Here is a 20,832-nt window from a genome sequence, read left to right on the forward strand (position 1 = left end):
GTGATATTTTTTTTCTAGCATGTGGCTCTCTGCTAAAATGAGTCTGACACCAACCCCCAACCCCCGTGCATCCATGCATTGGTCAAATCTTACACACTGGGGCTTTAAATTAAAGAAAAGCTAAATTTATTTAACCAAACATTTCGGTTCCCATGACAACAAAACTATTCGGCCTATTCTCATTTTCCTGTTTCTTGTACACATGTCCCAAAAGCCCCCCAATTTCACAGCGAAGCCCCTTCGACAGCGCTCACCCCGAGGTCCGTCGCCATGGATACGACAACAAACCCCTCACATGAACCCGAAAAGCTTCCTCATTTGTTGCTCACCCACTCGGAAAAAAACAGAAGACGGTCGACTTTTGAAGTTGGGCACCACAAAACGGACGTCTGGCGGGCTGCATCCAAATGAGCGCGAGTTCGATTCCCGCGCGGTCATCCACGCGTGCGGGTCCCGTGGCACGAGATGCCCATCGCGTCCGGAGCTTCGGGTCGGGTGGACGTCGGCATGCCGGACGGACCGAGGACGGCGCCTAAGTTCGACCACAGGAACTGCGACTCTTATCTGCAAAGGTGAGGTTTTTCATAGCTTGGGATGTTATTTTACGGTCATTTGGGGGACCAGGGATTCTCAAACTTGTTTTTTTCTTTCCAATGATAAAAAGGAATGTGGTGCTTTATGTGGATGTTTAACTTCTTAAATTCCCCTCCAAAATAAAAGAATCGAGTACAATAGTATAATAATGCTGTTGTTTTCACTTTGTAGTAGCCTAACCCTGTACGGCTTGGTTAAAACAAGTTTAATGAAATAAAATAAAAATAAAATAAATAAAAATACCTTGACGGCGATCAATAACATTAAAATGAGAAATGTGAGAAAATTATAATTTATAATACTTTCTTATTTGACCAAAAAATGGGCTGGTCATATCCTGGATTGTTAACATTATATATATATATATATATATATATATAATGTTATGTACTGTTTATAATACAAGTTTCCAGAAAAATAAAGATAAAAACATAGCTTGTTAGTTAGGCTAGCTAATATTGTCATGGAATACATTTTATAGTACAAAATAAATACTGCAAGGCAGTACACTAATTACACATGTAATAGTATTGAAATACAATGATGATTTTTAAATAATTATGAAATATAAGTTGTTTTTTAGAACAAAAAAACAAAATCTATTAAAGAAAATATATAAGTACAATTAAATATTAATAGGTTGAAATAATCAAGAGTGGAATCCATCCATTATCTCACCACTTATCCTCAGTAGGGTCGCAGGGGTGCTGGAGCCCATCCCAGCTATCCTCAGGCAGTGGGCAGGGGACACCCTGAACTGGTTGCCAGCCAGTCACAGGGCACACAGGGACAGACAACTCGCTCGCTCATTCACACCTGGGGACAATTTGACCAGCCAATTAACCAGACATGCATGGTTTTTGAATGTGGGAGAAAACCAGAGTGCCGAGGAAACCCACGCAAGCACAGGGAGAACATGCAAACTCCACACAGGGGGGTTGATCTCATGACCTCAGAACTGTGCCGCACACGCGCTAACCACTGCCTTGCTGTGCTGCCCAAAGGTGGAATCATTTAATAAAAATAATAAAGTGGCAACATCAACTTTTATAAACGTTCTACTTATTTTTTTGGTGTTGGGGAAAAGAGCAGCAGATGAGACTTATTAAAGGGGCAGTGTGCAATATTTAGTGCCTCGAGTGATACATAAAACTTTCATTCTGTAAAAAAATACATTTGGTTTGAATACTAGGCTAAATTACTTGAACCATCATACCACTGTTAGTTTTTATTCAAAAAAAATCATAGCCCAATAAAGTTGTACTCATTTTACTTCGTGGAATCCTTACCTAGAAGTCGCTGCCATGCTTGTCTGGCATCCTGCTTCATTTGACACTGGCTTTCCTACGCATTAGTCAATGCAGTGCCATCCATTGGTCACATTTTACACACCGGAGCTCGAAGATGTCATTTCCATTCTCAAGTAACCTCATTTGTGTCCGGTCATAAATGATTTAGTCTTCAAGGAACCGGCTATGCATTTTTTTAAATAAGAGAAGAAATGAGAGCTCAGTAGACAGCAGTGGTGTGTGAACTGAATGGAAAAATGGCGTGAGGGTGTGGAGGGATCTATTCCCCAATCACAAAAGCCAGTCTGATTGTTTTTCTTATCATCGAATTGCAGATACCTGGAGCAGAGAAAGAAGAACAAAAGTAGTTTAACAGAGGTAAGGAACGTCCCCAGGTAGATTACTTTGCTTACATAAAAAGGATGTTATCTAACCCATCGGAGTTGCGGTTGGACCCGGTGACCTACTAATTAGGAATTTTGCCAGAGGGGTCATTGACTGGTCAATCCAACCAGGGTTGGATAGGGTTACTTTAACTTGATTACTTTCAATTACTTTTGGATTACTCCAATACCAAATATGCTAATAAAAGACAAAAGAAACTAAATATGAATAAAATTATAACTTACAACACGTGGTAAGCTTTTTCTCCTGGCTTTGATCTCCGGCAAAACTAACATAAAATGCGACGGAAACAAAATGAAAATAAATCCAAACAGCTTGCCAACATCATTTTTGCATTTCCGTGTTTTCCGTTACTCCCCAAGCCTGCACAAAATTTAGTCATTTTATTCATATTTAGTTTCTTTTGTCTTTTATTAGCATATTTGATATTGGAGTCATCCAAAAGTAATTGAAAGTAATCCAGTTCTAGTAACCCTACCCAACCCTGAATCCAACTATGTACTAACGGTTTTGCTTCTGGTGGTTAAGAAAATAATCAGTTTACTGGTTGAAACCACAACCTCCTGACAAAAAATAATGGAGACGAATGAAAAAAATCTACATTATAGAAAAAATACTGCAAGACTTCAATTTAAAGTAGATCAATTTGAGAAAAGATGGATAATACACAACTTCTACTTGATGTCCAAACACCTCACCTCATCATTTTTGTTGGTTCTTCTGTTTGTTATGGGAATGTTAATTTTATATATATATCGTGTATATACAGACGATGCTCTCCTTACGAACGAGATTCCGGACGATCGTAAGTTGAATTTGTTCGTAAGTTGCTTCAGTGCTATATTTTATATGTTTAAGGCTTGTATAAGTAACCTAAAATGCTCTGTAAAGATAAACTTAAGTTTAACTTACTTTTGGAAGATGAGCTTCAAGAGTAAGGCCACCGTGGTAAAAAAGTGGCCGAGAAAGAGCAATCCAACCATTTTCTCAACCGCATTAAGCTTTCTTATTCTACTTTCATTTCAAATGAAACGGCTTCTTTACACTTTACACCAACCATATTGAATGGATGCACAAGATAATAAACAAAAAAAGGTCAAAGTTCTTAGCACGCTGGAGATACAGTATAGTATGTTTACACACGAACTAGGAAGAGGAAGCCAGATTTCTTCTTCCAGGTGGATGCTCTGTGACCTATCACAGCGCCACACCAGTAGCGGTGGAAAGAAGGACTACAGTTCTGTCCTGTACTCAAAAAAAGGTGCACATAATACAAAGACTAACTTACAGCAATGTCCAGATATTTTTTGACATCCATAAAAAAATGTTCGTATCTACTGTTTTTTGTAACTCGAATGTTGGTAAGTAAGGGAGCGTCTGTATTTTGTGTTATATGGAGTGTAACTCAACTCTCTATTGAATTGTGTGCAAGAAATAAAAAGGCCTAAAAAAATAAACAATGTTATCTCTTGCCGTTTCAGGACACCGAAAGCAACGCCGATCATTCAAGTGCGTGCACATCTGTCCTTTCAACAACACGGTCACTTTTATTTCCTGACGTGCTTCGTTTTGTTTCCAGGTCATGACAGTGAAAAGCTGCAAAACAAGCCCGACACCGATGACGAATTAGGCAGCCAAGCACCCGCTGCACAGCAGACCAAAAAGTCCCATCTTTGTGTCGTACTTTGAACACCTCACGGCTTTTGTCCGCCATATTTAATGTGTTTTAAGTGCCATATGATTTTTGTTCAGGTGTGCAGAAGTCCATAGGAGATGTCAAACTATACATTTTGTTCCAAACCGAGAGGCGTAATATCCTTGTGCCACATTAAAGTGAGTTTATGATCTGCAGCATCATGATTCTGAATTCCTAGTGCAAAAAACTTGAAGCATTTCATCGGACATTCGGTGTGAGCGTCCCACACCTTCTCTGCATCTGTCACATTCGATATCACGCTAATCAAGATAAAGCAATATCAGCAGCACGTTCGCCAGGTGTCTCCTCAAAGTTCTCTATTGCACATGTGAGAGAAGATGGTGAAAAAAAGCTCCGTCCCCCACATCCTGGGGTCGGCGCTGGCTTCTTATTCGCTGTTCCCGCTGCTGTCGTCGCCCACCACCATGTGGCTGTACTGCTTCTGCTGTTCTTCCTTAAACGAGTCTTTGACCTTCGCTCGCTTCAGGCCTCCGTCCCTATCAAGTTTGGAACAGTTCGTCAGCAAACAGAGAGCAGTAGTCTTTACATCCAATGCAACCTGGTCATCCTTTAGATTTATTTTTGATACTATATCATACTTTATTCATATCTTATTTTTAATTTTATTGTTTGTTGATGCAACAATTATTGCAGCCTGGTCATCCTGGAAGGGGGATTACCTCACGTGCGGTCCCTTCCCAATGTTTCTTCATTTTCCTCATGTTGACTTCTTTAAGTTTTTCCCTGCCCTCGTGTCGGTTTTAGATCAGGGGATGGTGTAATAACAGTCTGTAGTTGGCAATAATCTGTGGTCTGTGCAGCCCTATGTGACTTCTGGTGATTAAGGGCTATACAAATAATCATGACTTGACTTGAAAGATATGATAATTTGTTTATTGTTTCATTTAAGAAGCGTCCAACATTATTTTGGGGATGGGTGTCTTCTCAGTTTTTTGCATCGTCCATAATTAATACATTATACTAGCACTAATACACATTTCATAGTGCCCTGTTTAGGTGTAGCATGTGACTTGTTGGGATTGATGACGCTTCATAGGACAATGCCACACAAACTAATGTTAGCTGCTGTTAATCACGAGGGAAGAAGAAACGAAATGGCAATGCAAGGCCACCAGTGAGCAGTGTCTGCATCGTTTTTAAGCGAAGTTGTTTTATTTTTCTTTATTTAATGGATGCTCTATCTAGGAAGTCTGCCGAGAAACATGGCAACAATTTCAAGCATTTGCAAGCGCTTCACAAATCTTGAAAACATAAAAAAAGAAGCTTTTTCGAGGACTTCAAGCATTTGTAAAAACTGAGGATAAGTGATGCAGAGAATGGATGGATGGATGGATGTTAAGCCAAACATCAACGCAAAACACAGTGTATGATGAAAATCCATGAAGCTGTGAGACCACCTTGTAGTGAGGGATTACTGTAGTAACCATGTGTTTCAATCATATTCCCTTAATGGTACATTCCCATTTTAAAGTATAAGTCACCATCACAACTGCAAACAAATGAAAGTTATATCCTACCACTGCAGGTCCAAGAGTCCTCCTTGGTGAGCGATGGCCGACTTGACTCTGTTGGCAAACTGCACGGCATCTTCGCCCTCCTAGATACCAGTTCAAAATCGAAACTTCAAGTCTAATAGTGAGTTTTTTTTTTGTGTGCGTGTAAGAAGCTGCATGGACCTGTTGGTGCATGGCGGGTAGATACCAAACATTGCAGACGAGAGCCCAGCTGGTCATCATCCTAAGCAGGTAGTTTACCATGCTGTACTTGGAACTGTTCCAGAAGGCGTCTCCAAACTTGGGGTCATACTTGGAGGAAACAAAAAAAAAGGATTTAAAAGATATAAAACAAGGGAAAACAATGGTAATATTTTGTGATAATTGTAACACAAATATTTGGGAATGTTAAGGTGTTCAAAATGATTTGTCATTGTTATTTTAAGAAAAGTTATGTAAATTAAACAAGACTGGAATGATCAGCTACAATGATTTATTCAGCCCATTTTCCTGGGTTACTTTGCACCCCAAAAATAAATAATACAAGCCTACAAACTAAAAAAAGGATCGTTAACAACCCTATAAGTCTAGTCACTGTGTTTAAATAGAAAAATAAAACTGGTTGTTTTAAGAATTTCATAAATAACCCACAGAAACAATTTAGTTGGAAAACGAAAAAAAAACATAGGCAATTCAAAACAACCCAATTTCTATTAATTATACATAATAAACTATCATTTATAAATATTTAAATTAAACCCCTAAAAAGTGTATTTAATCCTTAAAAAAAAAAATCGATTTTATGGTACTAAACACACCCAATTATTTCAAGAAGCACCCCAAAATTGTATTTTTTTTTTTTTCAAACCCCCCAAATTTGCATTTTGTTGTAAATACTCCAAAAACCTGTCATTTGTTTCTCACAGCCTAATTATTTGTCTGCATGTTATAAAATAACAAGAAAAACACTAAAAGGCATACATTTTTTGAAAAGACACAAAATGTGTTTTTATGTCATATGTTTATATTTGAAAAAAAAGACGAGTAGTTTTGTACTAAACAGCTTAAAACATCTTTTTTTACCATATGAAATCACACTGGACGTCAACTCTTTTATCCTATCTGCCCTCTAGCGGCAGTAAGAAGCATTTGATCTGTATTTATGTAAAATAATCCCAACTTTTGATAGAAATGAGAGACCTGCTTTTTTTGGCATGCTCCAAAAATTACAGCGGGCGGGCCAGATTAAATCATCCCAAGGGCCCGTTTTGGCCATCGGGCTGCATGTTTGACATGCCTGATTTTGGAAATCCCTTTGAATAAAATACAGTTATAAACGCTTTTTGACCAGAAAAATACGAACTTAATGCCAGGATTACCTTGATAGCAACAGGGTAAATTGTTGCTCCGATTTCAAAACTCCCTTTCTTGAACATCATGACAGATGTGTTGTTGACGCACGTTCCTATGGAAACCAAACACCCAAAAATGAGGCAGAGGTGCGTATGCGTGTGTGGTCCCAAACCACGCGTATTACTGTAACAGCCAGCCCGTCATCACCCAGAGATTAAAAAAAAAATAAAAAAAAAATCTCCAACGCATTTCAACTTGCCTTCTGGAAATATCAATATGGGGAGCTTTGTTTTGTCATTCACGTGATCTTTCAACCTGGGGGAGGACATAAAAAGTTCATGAGAACCTCCGACAGGATAAATATAGCAGTTTTTTAATTTTAATTTTATTTTTGAACGGTGATATAGTCTACTGCACGTGCTTTCTAACGAGCTCAGAAAATCTAGTCATTGTCAAAGAACAACGAAACTTGGTTTGGAGCATCCACTCATCACAGTTAAAAGGAAATGCAAAGATCCACAGAATAAATATTTAGAACAAATACAGACGCTTCCCAAATTCCAAACATTTGAGTTACGAAAACCGGTAAAATATCCGGATATTGTTGTAAGTTAGATTTTGTATTGCGCACCTTTTTCCGAGTACAGGACAAAACTGTAGTGCTTCTTTCCACCACTATTGGCATGTAGCGCTGTGTGAGCTCACCCAGCATGCACCCGGAAGAAGAAATCCGCTTCCTCTTTCTAGTTCGTGAGAAAACATTCTATACTGTATCTTCAGCGCGCTAAGAACTTTGACATTTTTATTTTTAAATATCCCGTGCATCCATTCGATATGGTTGGTGTAAAGTGTAAAGAAGAGGCGAGCCGTTTCATTTAAAATGAAACTGGAATAAGGAAGCTGGATGCGGTTGAGAAAATGGTTGGATCGCTTTTTTTCGGCCACTTTTGGCCACATTGTGCCTAAAGGGAGTGAAAATACGGTAGATAAAAAAAAACAATACCCATAGATAACCCAATATAGACCTTAAAAATAAAAGTGCAGACATGGTGGCATAAAAACTCGATAGCAGCATGATTAAATCAGTCAATGTTCAAGTGCAATTGTGTCCGTCAGTCATATTCGTTTACTCTGGAATTATGATGGAAAGAAGAGGTGAGTAATGATTGAGTTCTGCAGTAATGCAACTAGTTCAATTATTGTCAGTTGGTGGGTGTGATTGATGTCCTAAGTGTGTGTGTGAGTGGGGGTCAAAGAGAGTTTAATAGCCTTACAGCCTGTGGATATAGACTATTTGCCAGTCTGGATGTTCTGGCCTGTATTTACTGGTATCTCCTCCTTTAAGGCAGCAGGTAGATGCTCAATATAAGGGCTCTCTCTAGTTGTACATGACAAGTATTGTTTAGTGGCAGCTATGTTTGTTTCACTCAAATCTTTTTATTTTTCATATAACGTGCAATCCAGTACAGCCGCTGCCCTACTTACGAATGAGATAAGTTCCGGACGATCGTTCATAAGTTGAATTGGTTCATAAGTTGAATTGGTTCATAAGTTGAATTGGTTCATAAGTTGCTTCAGTGTTTTATTTTGTATATTTAAGGTTTACACAAGTACAGTTAAGGCTTGCATAAGTAACCTGTATTGTTTTTTACTGAAAAATTAACATTTCATAAAATAATATGCTCTATAAAGATAAATAATGTGGAGTTTAACTTACTTTTGGAAGATGAGCCAAAAAAAGCATTCCAACCATTTTCTCAACCGCATCAAGCTTTCTTATTCCACTTTTGTTTCAAATGAAACGGCTCACCTCTTTACACTTTACACCAACCATATGGAATGGATGCACGAGATATTAAACAATAAAAATGTCAAGTTCTAAGCGCACTGGAGATGCAGTATAGAATGTTTACACACTAACTAGAGGAAGCAGATTTCTTCTTCCGGGTGGATGCTGGGTGAGCTCTCACAGCGCCACACGCCGGTAGTGGCGGAAAGAAGCACTAGAGTACTGTCCTGTACTCGGAAAAGGTGCACACAATACAAAGTCTAACTTACAGCAATGTCCAGATAGTTTTCGACCTCTCGGATAAAATCATCGTATCTACCGTTTTTCGTAAGTTGAATGGTCGTAAGAAGGGGAGCTTCTCTATATATTTGTTATTAATAATAACAAAATCAGTTTCTTAGAGTTTTCTCATCCACTATAAAATCTCTGGGGTCGAAATTGACTAATCCACGACTTAAATCAGTTTATTTTAATTTTCTGATCCCAATTATTTAAATTGATCTACACGAAATAACCTAGCTTTGAATCGATTGCTTTGCACAATGCAACCCTTTTTTCGAGGTTCATTTTAAACAACTTGAAATAATTTTGGAGGGGACGTATTTTAAACAATATTATTGAAAATTTCCTTTGCAAAGAAAAAAAAAGACTTTTGAACGGAAAGACCAAATTTCAGATTTTACCCATTTCTTATGTATACAAATAAATAAATAAAAAAAACACATTTTGGGAGGAATATTTTTAATAAACACCCAAATTTGGCGGCTCAAATTTCTTTGGAGGGTTTTTGTTAAATTTTCTGGCCAAATATTAAGGTTCTTCGAACCAAAATTTGCCATTTTTAGTTTTAATTTGCGCATTAGAGAAGCAGTAACTCAGGAGGTAAGGCACTCATCTTGGGGCGAGAGTTAGCAGGTTCGATTCCTAAGTTAAATGTCAAAGTGTTGGGCTGAAAGGTAAATGCCTCTGGCTATCGGTGGGTAAGAGTGTGTGTGAATAGGTAGGTGTGAAGCACATTGTAAAGTAATTGGGAGGTCTTCAGTAACTTGAAAAGGACTATATAAATGCAGATCATTTACTATCTTGACCTAAATTTTTCATTTGGAGGGTAATATAAGTTTGTTCTGTATAATTAGATTTCCAAATAACATTTTGAACAAGGGAATTGGATTTTGTTTTAAAATATAAACACTTGATTCAATACAGTCTTTGCAAAACACTATGGGTAAAATATGTGCCACTGACCTCTTGGTCACCAGATGACGATCTTTCATTTCGGCTCGCTCGAACCACACGTGGGGACAGGATCGCACCATGGCCCGCTGAACCACTCCCATGAGGCCACCGTGCACCTGGCCCACCTGATGCAGATTTGTTTCAGTTTCAAACTTTGAAGCTTTTGAGTAAGCGAGTGATCAGTCGATGCATGAAGGGTGGGTAGGAGGACAGGAGGGATGGATTGAGGAAGAAAATGAGGTATGGGGGATGAGAAGCTGGGATAATGGAGGGATGAAGAAAGGGAGTGATAATAAAGGGATGGATAGATAGATGAATGGAGACATAAATAGAGGGATGGGCGAATGCAAGAAGAGAGGAATTGAAGGAGTTAAACAGGAAGGGGAGATGGATGAAAGATGGAGGGTTGAATGGATAGATGGATGGAGTGAGAGAAGAATGGAGGAATAAAAAGAGGAATGGATGAATGGCTGGAGAAAGGAAAAAATACTTTTCTTTATTGTCATCAGGGTTAGGTAGGGTTACTTTAACTTGATTACTTTCAATTACTTTTGGATCACTCCAATACCAAATATGCTAATAAAAGACAAAAGAAACTAAATATGAATAAAATTATGACTCACAACACGTGGTAAGCTTTCTCTCCTGGCTTTGATCTCTGGCAAAACTAACATAAAATGCGACAGAAACAAAGTGAAAATAAATCCAAACAGCTTGCCAACATCATTTTTGCCGTTCCATGTATTCCATTCCTCCCCAAGCCTGCACAAAATTTAGTCATTTTATTCATATTTAGTTTCTTTTGTCTTTTATTAGCATATTTGGTATTGGAGTAATCCAAAAGTAATTGAAAGTAATCAAGTTAAAGTAACCCTACCCAACCCCTCGTCATTGATATCAATGTAGAAAAACATTGCGTGCAACAAGTTAGACATGGGCCTCCAGGATAAACATGTAATAACATTTTAAAAGAAAAAATAAGATAAAAGTCTGTCAGGATAAATAGTCAGAAATGCCAAAATTTTGGAAGGATGAAGGTTAAATTAATAGATGGAAGAATTAAGGAATAGAGAGGAATGGAAGGATGGAAGAAGGGTAAAAGAAGGGTGGCTTGGGTAGATAGAAAGAGGGTGAGAAGACAGGACGGATGGACTGTTAAAAACAATTTAGGGAGTAATGTCTGGAGGAATAAAGGAATTGAGGAATGGATGGAGGTGGGAAATATTCCTAGATGAATGGATGGATGGGCATTCCCCTTCCTACCATAGCATAGCAGGCATCATTGCAGAGTATCACAATGTCGATAGGAGAGGTGTGATTAGCCACACAGATGCCTCCTTTTTGGGGAATATTTTCCCTGGTGGATGAAAAGGAGAGCACACTATGACAAAACCAAGAGCCAGCTTGCATCATCTTGGGTTCTTCTTGCCTGTTGTGATAGTGGATGGTGGCGGAAAGGCCTCGGGCACAGATTCTGTAGCACATGACGTGCACCCACTCGCTGAGCCAAGACTTTATCCTGAAGACAAAGTGCAGGCCTTAAGAACCAGAACGGTTGAAATGAAACGTCATTTGGCTGAATCAGAGTCGCTTGTAGCTACCTCCAGTTGGGCAGCAGCCCCACTGCTGAGGTCCCGATGACCAGCCAGGAGAGGCCAATACAAGCTAGAGTTATCCTGAGGAAAGAACAAATACAGAAATAAATTAAGGAAAAAAAGCTGCAATGTGCCGAATTATAAAGAGCTTGTTTGTGATCTCTTTGATGATGATGGCGGTGCGCATGGACGCAGCGGCTCACAGCTCTTCAGCTTATTTTCTATTTATTACCGTGTTCTATTCTGCTTTCTTTTCTGGACATATGCGTGGCCAATAATACCTATAGTCGGGAGGAACTTATACAATTAGGTCTATTTGGGCACTTCTTATACCACCTTTGATATCCCGCAAGAAATACAAAGGGTTGCGGGATCTCCGTGGGTGGCAACCCACTTACGAAGCGGTGGAGATGGCGTAGGGATCACAAACAAAAGCGGGGCTGTTGCTCAGGCCATGGTGCTAAGCTAAGGGAACTACATAGGCGAAACGGCAGAGAAGGACATGAAGATGACGGAATTGTGCCTAATTCCACCAATATTTCTTCATCGATCTTGCTTGTCAAGACTCAACACGCCCGAACGGCGACATCTTGTGGCAATTTGTACATAGACTTCAGCTAAATTTAATTTCCCCCTATGTTCCGGTCCAGAGCCTTCACTCTGAAAATGTTGGTCTACTAGTGATCCCAAGAGCGAAGAAGAAATTCGAAAGTTCGAGAGCCTTCTCCATTCGCGCCCCAGGGCTGTGAAAAGCTCTTCCCCCTGAGATTTGATCAGCAACCTCAGTGGAAATGTTTAAATCTAAGCTTAAAACACACTCTATAGCATATGAATAATCTATATTTTATGTTGATAATATGTGTATTATTTGCCCTCATGCAGGTTTTGGATCGAGTGATGGTGTAATAATAGTCTGTGGTTTGCAATAATCTGTGGTCTGTGCAGCCCTATGAGACTCTTTTAGATTAACAGCTATACAAATAAACATGACTTGACTCGACTTAATGTAAGCCGAATGAGTGCATAACACTGAAAAACAGAGCAAAATATTTCAGTTGTTTTTTACCGATCTGGCTCCCGTCAGAAGACAAAGTCTGAGTGAGCAGGTGGGTAGGAGGACAAGAGGGGTTGATTGAGGAAGAAAATAATGAAAGGAAGGATGAGGGGATGAGAGAAGCTGGGATAATGGAGTTTGACATCCCTGATCGATATCAAAATCCTTAGAACGTACCGGAGAGGTGCGAGAATGCAGTAGCGGACAAAGATGCCGAGTCCGTAGACCAGAGTCAGTCTCAGACTGATGTACTGGAAGTCATTGTTGGTGCGGGTTAGAAGGTTCCAAGAGACCAGCTCTTCTGAAGTGAACCGCTGGGTCACCTACAATCGAAATCTCATCAAACCGATCCAAATCGCTACTGGTGATGTCAAACTTTGATTCTAAGAAGCACCTCGTCCTCTACAATACTCTCAATTCCTCTGCGCGTAAAATAGAAGCAGTCGCTGAGGGTAAAGTCACCCCCCACTTGAGGTTTGGGACGACTCCGTCTTAATTCTTCGAACTCTTTCTCCATGGTGCCATCTTCTCTCTCGATGAGAGCTGACATGCAAAAATCAACACACAAATGACCATTATTAGACAATGAAATTAAATGTCATCTCGTCCCAACAAATCAAAGGCCAGTCATGAAATTGTCCGCTTAAAGAGGCTTTATCAGAAAAACGGCTGATTTCACTTGATAGTGCAGAGGGCAAAATCCAGAATTACAGATAAGAGTATCGAGTCAAATACGCCATTGCAGCTGTAAAAATGACTGGCACATAAAATACTTTTGCATATTGACCTGAGTCTAACAATAACTGTAACAGTGACACATTTTGCAAACATTGCTTTTTGCTTTTAATATAAGAAGGTGTGGGGAGCTTGAATCATATAATGCCCCGCCTTGCGAGCCTACGAACTAGCCAAGTTTTAAACCTTTTTACTGAAAAACAGATTTTTTAGGAAATCTGCAAAGAATTTGAAACTATTTACATACATCATAATTCAAAATTTAAAAAAAAAAAAAATCGACTATAGATATCTAGCTGAAAAAGTTACTTTTAAATTTTTATACCAAACAAAAAAAACAAAAAATTCTTATAAATCTAAGACATCAATTACAAAAATTAACAATTTAAATAAACTTGTATTTTTGGAAATAAGACAATCCTGGTATATTTACAAATTCCATCCATCCATCCATTATGTTCACCGCTTATCCTCAGTAGGGTCGTGTGGGTGCTGGAGCCCATCACAGCTATCTTTGGGCAGTGGGCAGGGGACACCCTGAACTGGTTGCCAGGCAATCGCAGGGCACATAGGGACAGACAATTCGCTCACTCATTCACACCTTGGGACAATTTGAACCCACCAATTAACCTGAAACGCATGTTTTTGGAATGTGGGAGGAAACCGGAGAGCTATTATATATATAAACCAACGCAAGCACGGGGAGAACATGCAAACTCCACACAGGAGGTTCGATCTCATGTCCTCAGAACTGTGCCGCACACGGGCTAACCACTGCGCCGCCCAAATTAAATTTTGAAAATAGTATTATGGTCCTAAAACTATAAATGGCTTTCTGTCGTAAAAAAACCAAACCTTCTTTATTATATACAATATTTCAGAAGACTTTTTATAGTGTTAACATTATGAAATAGATTTGAAGTATAACTTCTTGAAGTATTTTATATTGACATCTACTAATGTCATAGGGAGAATCTTTTTTTTTTTTTTTAAATTGCAACTATAATCTAGAAAATTGGACGTTCAACCTCATTAAACAATAAAAATGTACATTGTACTATTATAATTTTTGCTTTTTTAGGAGACCTCAAAACTAACATATACAATTTTGAACACTGCTATTGATAGCTTTGAATGTCAAATATCACATTGAAGGCTGATATAAACTGAATGAACGTAAGGTGTTAACACACTTTAGGGCAGTCTACAGGGATGTTGACACATGTTTATTGATTTAAGGCTTCATTGCATCTTTATCTTGTTTATCCTGGAGTGCCAGGTCAAATAGTTGCAAACGATGTTCTCTTTGTTAAAGACTGTTTCTATAACATGGAATAACACAATGGAGTTTTCCCTGTGGGGCTGTCAAATGTAGAGTGGTGCAAATATGTATTTAGTCAACCACCAATTGTGCAAGTTCTCCTACTTGAAAAGACTAGAGGCCTGCAATATTCAACATGGGTAAACCTCTACCCTAAGAGACAGAATATGGGTGGGGAAAAAAAAACAGAAAATTGATTGTTTGAGTTTAAAATAATTTATTTCCAAATTACAGTGGAAAACAATTTGGTCACCTACAAAACAAGCAATATTTCTGGCTCTCAAAGAGGTGTAACTTCTTCTAACACAGTCTAATGAGTCTTCACTTCTTACCTGTAATAATGGTACCTGTTTTAAACTTACTAAAGGTAAAAAAAGACACCTTTCCACAACCTCAGTCAGTCAGACTCCAAATTCTACTATGGCCAAAACCAAATAGCAGTCAAAGGACCCCAGAAGAAAAATATTAGACATTAACCAGGCTTAGAAGACTAAATATGCAATTGGTAAAATTCTTAGAGTAAATAAATCAACAGTGGTAGCAATTATTAGAAAATGTAAGACATATCTGGGGCTCTATGCAAGATCTCACCCTGTGGCGTCAAATTTATGAAAACGGTGAGCAGAAATCGCAGAACCTTAGTAAATGACCTAGAGAGAGCTGGGACCACAGTAACAAAGACTACTATTAAGTACACGATGCGCCGCCAGGGACTCAAAATCCTGCACTGCCAGATGTGTCCCACTGCTGAAGCTAGTAGCCAGGCCCATCTGTGGTTTGCTAGAGAGCATTTGGATGATCCAGAAGAAGTCTGGGAGAACGTATTATGGTCAGATAAAACCAAAATAGATATTTTTGGTAGAAACACAGGTTCTCGTCTTTGGAGGAGAAAGAATACTGAATTGCAACCAAAGAACACCATAACCACTGTGAAGCATGGGGGTGGGAACATCATGTTGTGTGGCTGTTTTTCTGCAAAGGGACCAGGACCACTGATCAGTGTAAAAGAAAGAACAAATAGGGCCATATATCGAGAGGTTTTAAGTGAAAGTCTCCTTCCATCAGGAAGGGCATGGAAGATGAGACATGGATGTCTCTTTCAGCATGACAATGATCGTAAACACACTGCCAGGGAAATACAAGAGTGGCTTCTTTTAAAGCTTTTCAAAGTCTTGGAGCTAGTCTCCAGGATATGTGTGAAAAGCTTGTGAAGAGTTACAGAAAACGGTTGGCCTCTGTTATTGCCATCAAAGAGTACATAATAAAGTATTAAGATGAACTTTTGGTATTGACTAAATACTTATTTTCAACCATGATATGCAAATACTGATTTAAAAAAATCAAACGATTTTCTGTTTTTCTTTTCACATTCTGTCTCTCAGGGTTGAGGTTTACCAATGTTGACAATTACAGGCCTCTTTTTTATTTTTAAGAACTTGCAAAATTAATGGTTGACTAAATATTTATTTGCCTCACTGGAATTCCATCCATCCATCCATTATCTGCACCGCTTCTCCTCAGTAGGGTCGTGGGGGTGCTGGAGCCCCTCCCAGCTATCTTCGGGCAGTGGACAGGGGACACCCTCAACTGGTTGCCAGCCAGTCATAGACCCTCCTCCCCCCGAACTAATTTGCTGCAAATTATGGCAATATACGTCAAATATCTGCTTTAACAGATGTGATTGAATGACCTCAAACCATTTGTGCTCTAACCAAATGTATTCTTTTAAGAAAAGCCAGAAATATTATCAATATTTGAGGATTGGAAACAAGCCCCCCTACCCTATTGGCGAAGGCCCGACAACACCACATGTGATAACAGCGTTGAGCAACACAATCTGAGATAGCTCGCTCAGTAACTTGACCCTGTGGCTCGTCATAAACGCCAAGAAAACAGTGTTCTTAGCTACGTCTTCCCTTTTGTGGTTTTTATTCGCAGTTTGCTTCGCTTGACCTACATGAGGAAATCTTGCAACATGTTTGCCAGAGTTCAATATGTCACAATTGAGTTTATCTATAAAGTCTAAAATAAACATTCATTTTATGTGTGGTAAAAGTCCCAAAAACAATTCCAAAACATTTTTTAAATCAATAATGCTCAACTCGATCGACCTCTCAGGTAGAAAAGTACTTACCAATGGATGGTGAGGCTTTGAGTGTTTGCTCTTCTTTGGTTGCTTTCTGTATTTTCCGAGTGGCCCACTAACAAAAACCAGATAGTGTTATTAAGATTTAATACAATTTCAATGTACAGTGGTACCTCTTTATACGAGAAACTCTAAACACGAAAATATGATTTGTAATAGAAATCTTGCTCTACATACAAGGGTAAATCTAAGCTACAAGCAGTCCCAGAAGCTATCACTGGAGACTGCTCATCTCCGGCATCAGCTTAGCCCAGTGTGCGCATGCGCTACCCACCATCAGACGCCTGATCCCACCCACTTGTTTAAATTACTTAGCAAGTTTGTTTTAATTGTATTGCGACGCTAGACATGAATTCTGGAAAGGGATATGAAAGGTGTTTTCTGAGAAAAAAGGAGAATAATGTCTATTGAAGTGAAGCAGGAAAAAGTGTTTGTGTAAGTGACCTAGCTAAGGAATACGATTGGTCAACATCTCCTATTTCTTTGCTATTGAAAGAAAAAGACATAGTCAAGGCTAAAAAACCGACTGTTGGTTCAAAATTGTGAACCATCATTAATGACAAGATGGAGAGACTTTTGCTTTTGTGGATATGCGACAAGGAGCTAAAGAGTGAGAGCAACATGAAGAGCTTAAGTCAATGAGAGGACCTACAACTTGGGTACTCGGGTGGAACCGGAATGGATTTCCATGCCCACCATGGCTGAAGACCACTGGCATTGGACTGTGGTTTGACATGAGGAAGCAGCAAGTGCAGGTTACAAAGCCGCAAAATAGTTTTTGCATCGTGTCGCTTTATCAAAATAAAAGAAAGAAAATAAAAACAGCATGCCATGAAAACGTTTCTGTGAAAGTTTATTTAAAGTTACAGTAACTTTCATTTTAATTGTCCAGTAATGCTTATGTGTCATCAACAGTCTCTCATCCTACCTCAGCCTTCCCAAAACCCCTTTCCCTCTGCTTCCCTCACCCCCAATACTCCCTCCATGATAAGTGCTCATAATAAACTCGCATTTTATTTTTCATCATCTCATCAGCTGCACCGCTTATCCTCAGTAGGGTCGCGGGGGTGCTGGAGCCCATCGCAGCAATCATCAGGCAGTGGGCAGGGGACACCCTGAACTGGTTGCCAGCCAATCGCAGGGCACACAGGGACAGACGACTCACTCGCTCAGTCACACCTAGGGACAATTTGGACCGGCCAATCCACCTGAAATGCATGTCTTTGGAATGTGGGTGGAAACCGGTGTGCCCAGAGGAAACCCACGCAAGCAAGGGGAGAACATACAAACTCCGCACAGTAAGGCCGGGAGCTGGATTTGAACCCACGCAGGAGGTTCCCACGACCTCAGAACTGTGCCACACACGCGCTAACCACTGCGCCGCCGTGCTGCCCGCATTTTATTTTTTTAATATCTTATTCATCTTACTATTGTATTTTTTTATGTTTGATTGGTATTTTAATGTGCTCAGGAAGATGTGTTTTTAAACTATTAAGGGATCACCGGGATGCTTTTTGGAGGTCGGGAAGGGGCCAATTAGTTTTTAATTATTTTGCTTGTTACATGAGCAATTCAAGCTACAAGCTAAATCCTGGAACAAAATAAGCTTGTATGAAGAGGTACCACTATACTTGTCCTGCATTAGGAGTAGTGTACCTCCAATGTTTTGACCAGGATGTTCATATAGGTCTCAGAAACACCCAGTGAGAAGCCAAACATGGCAGGGATCACGATGAGGCCGACAATGAGGTACAGCCAAACCCTCCCGGCCCAGACCACCACGGACCAGAAGTCCTCCATCTGCACCTTTCTTTTTTATAGCCTGTCATATATTGACAAAAGTCAATTAAACAAAAAAAGAATGAAGGGGGGAAAAAGGTTAATTTCACTTCATCGGTCACAAAATATTTATTGAAAGCAAATTGACCATCATTGTTTAACAAACCGCATTTTTGGGTTTTGTAATTGAGCGCTCTCTTTTTTCAGTGTTTAATTTCAATACGTTATGTAAGAATTCTTATTTTTACATTCAGTTCACTCAGTCAAATAAGTTCTTCTTCAGAACAGTGTATGAATCGTATGAAACCTCCTACAATATGGTAAGCAAATAAATACACTTCATAAAAAATAATTAAATACAAAAAAATATTCCGAAATTAGGAAATGTATTCTCTTGTTTTTGACGACAAATGCCATGAAGTTACTGCTAACCTTATGCTAACACATTATAGCGTCTGAATTGTGACTATACTGTTACTCCTTTAGGCAACAGACAGAAATTTAAAAACCTGAAATAATACAAGACTGTACATTGTTATGTATATTTATCCTATGTAAAGAATGAAGAGGAATAAATGAGTTATCACCAAAACCTACTTTGTCTTGTCCTTTTCTGTATTTAAAAGACACAGTGAATATTATTTGACCACTAGATGTCACTACAGTGTGTCAAGCAACTGAAAACAGGTGCTCAAAGGCATATGGAAGAATACCAACTACGGACACTCAAAGTGACCAAAACACACCATTTTACTTCTCTTTTTTTTTAGCCAAGACCTTTTGAGCTTTTTGGGTTTCCGTAGTATTAAGATGGCAAACATATGTCAGCTCACTTGAAGTGAAAAATAAATGCCAATTCCTCAATCTACGAGTATTTTTTTAAATGCAAGTTTATCTAATAGTTCGTGTATTTTTCATTTTATTCTATTAATGAATTTTCTTTTTTAACAGTGTACCTTTACGGTTTTATCGTATTTTGGGATGCAGCCAAATACAGATCAGTTTTATTTAATCTTCAAAAAACAAAGTAAACTATTAAAAATAGTGGTGTTCGTGCATATAAGTAGAAATGTCATATGTTTTAAGCGATTGAACGCAATCTGTTGTAATAGCGGTCAAATGAAGCCTGTTGCAACGGTTTGATATAAATTCCAAACACGCGTGTCTTATCTTTTAAATTTGTCTTCCCTGCATGCATTTGGTCACAATTCGGCAGTGTGAAATTTGCAATCTTAAATTAAAAGTTAGGGGAATCATTCTTGCAACCACTTCATGTTCTTCCTTCTGTACTCGTGACAGCCACTCTCCAACCCAAGCCGCCTTTTACTTTAAAACCAACAAAACACGAGGGTTTTCCTCCCAAACGAGAGATCAAAGTTTCGCACAGTCATTGCGGTGGCCTTGTTCCCTACCTCGGATCGTCTTCTGCGGTGAAAAGTGTCATTATTTCGGCAAGAAAAATGAAACTTGGCCCGGTTTTCCTGACCCACTCGGGAACGAGAAGAGGTAGCACCCTAAGCGCACAGGCCACGCCCATTTCACTAACTTGCATACCAAAGTTCAACGAGTTGCGTTCAAGAACTCAGTTAGCATCGTAACACGAAGCTTTTTTTTTCAAATAAAATAAAATGAAAACGTAAATAAAAAACAGCTGTAAAAAATAATAACTGCATAACTTTGAAAAGTAAGCAATAGGTTTCAAAAATCATGGGAAAAAAAGAAAATTAAAACAAACAAACAAATAAATAAATAAATAAATAAATGCGTACCGGTTTTTTTAAGAAAACATTTTTACAGATAAAAACAGGGATGGCAGATAATTCATGTAAAAATGTAATATTTTTCAAAATAATGAGCAACGTTCACTAACTTGATAATGACATTTGAGTGGCTTCTGGTCAAAAAATGTGCCAATTCGAACGATACAGCAGCATTACTTAAAGCAGAGGTGCTCATTACGTAGATCGCCATCTACCGGTGGATCACTAAGATATTATTGTTCGGTCATTTATGTCTGGTGGGACACACTGCAATCAAAAACAAATTCAAAACAGTTTTTGTTTTTTTCTTGTTGGACCAATCTTGCTCATTTCGTCTTTAATCTTGTTCTCTGGTGGAGGTTGACAACGTTATCATAGATTGGTGAAATTGTCATGGAACATAAGCAAATTTTGTCCTGGATGCATCAATTATTTGGTGAATGAAAAAAATTATCGTTGTTTTTATTCTACACAGTCTGTCTATAAGTAAATAAGTGCTGCATTGTGTTATGAGGATTATTATCCCTCAATAGGGGGAATATTAACCATCAATAAGGGTAGCATTT

The 20,832-nt window shown here is 38.8% G+C and overlaps 2 protein-coding genes across 3 annotated transcripts; one reads left to right on the top strand and one right to left on the bottom strand.

Annotated features, from left to right (window-relative positions):
- The first annotated feature begins 87 nt into the window (after positions 1-87).
- LOC148366336 (uncharacterized) lies at positions 88-4,139 on the top strand. Of its 2 annotated transcripts, XM_088336787.1 has the most exons (5): positions 88-572; positions 2,219-2,261; positions 3,058-3,093; positions 3,770-3,797; positions 3,868-4,139. In XM_088336787.1, the coding sequence occupies exons 1-5, from the start codon at positions 466-468 to the stop codon at positions 3,975-3,977; spliced, it is 324 nt and encodes a 107-aa protein (XP_088192913.1). In that variant the 5' UTR covers positions 88-465; the 3' UTR covers positions 3,978-4,139. The 2 variants fall into 2 exon arrangements, with proteins under 2 accessions (XP_088192913.1, XP_088192914.1); XM_088336788.1 differs by lacking the exon at positions 3,058-3,093.
- Positions 3,813-20,035, bottom strand: agpat9l (1-acylglycerol-3-phosphate O-acyltransferase 9, like). The gene is made up of 14 exons (XM_088336785.1): positions 19,919-20,035; positions 18,384-18,549; positions 16,716-16,782; positions 12,920-13,068; positions 12,703-12,848; positions 11,478-11,552; positions 11,306-11,395; positions 11,140-11,233; positions 9,886-10,001; positions 7,111-7,166; positions 6,878-6,963; positions 5,682-5,810; positions 5,523-5,602; positions 3,813-4,481 (listed from the first exon to the last, which is right to left on the bottom strand). Exons 2-14 carry the CDS (start codon positions 18,525-18,527, stop codon positions 4,373-4,375), a joined length of 1,341 nt encoding a protein of 446 aa, XP_088192911.1. The 5' UTR covers positions 18,528-18,549; positions 19,919-20,035; the 3' UTR covers positions 3,813-4,372.
- Between the last annotated feature and the right edge of the window lie 797 nt (positions 20,036-20,832).

The sequence above is a fragment of the Urocampus carinirostris genome, chromosome 5 (genome assembly GCF_059441175.1).
Source record: "Urocampus carinirostris isolate Australia breed hairy pipefish chromosome 5, RoL_Ucar_1.0, whole genome shotgun sequence".
In the NCBI taxonomy this organism is placed as follows: domain Eukaryota; kingdom Metazoa; phylum Chordata; class Actinopteri; order Syngnathiformes; family Syngnathidae; genus Urocampus; species Urocampus carinirostris.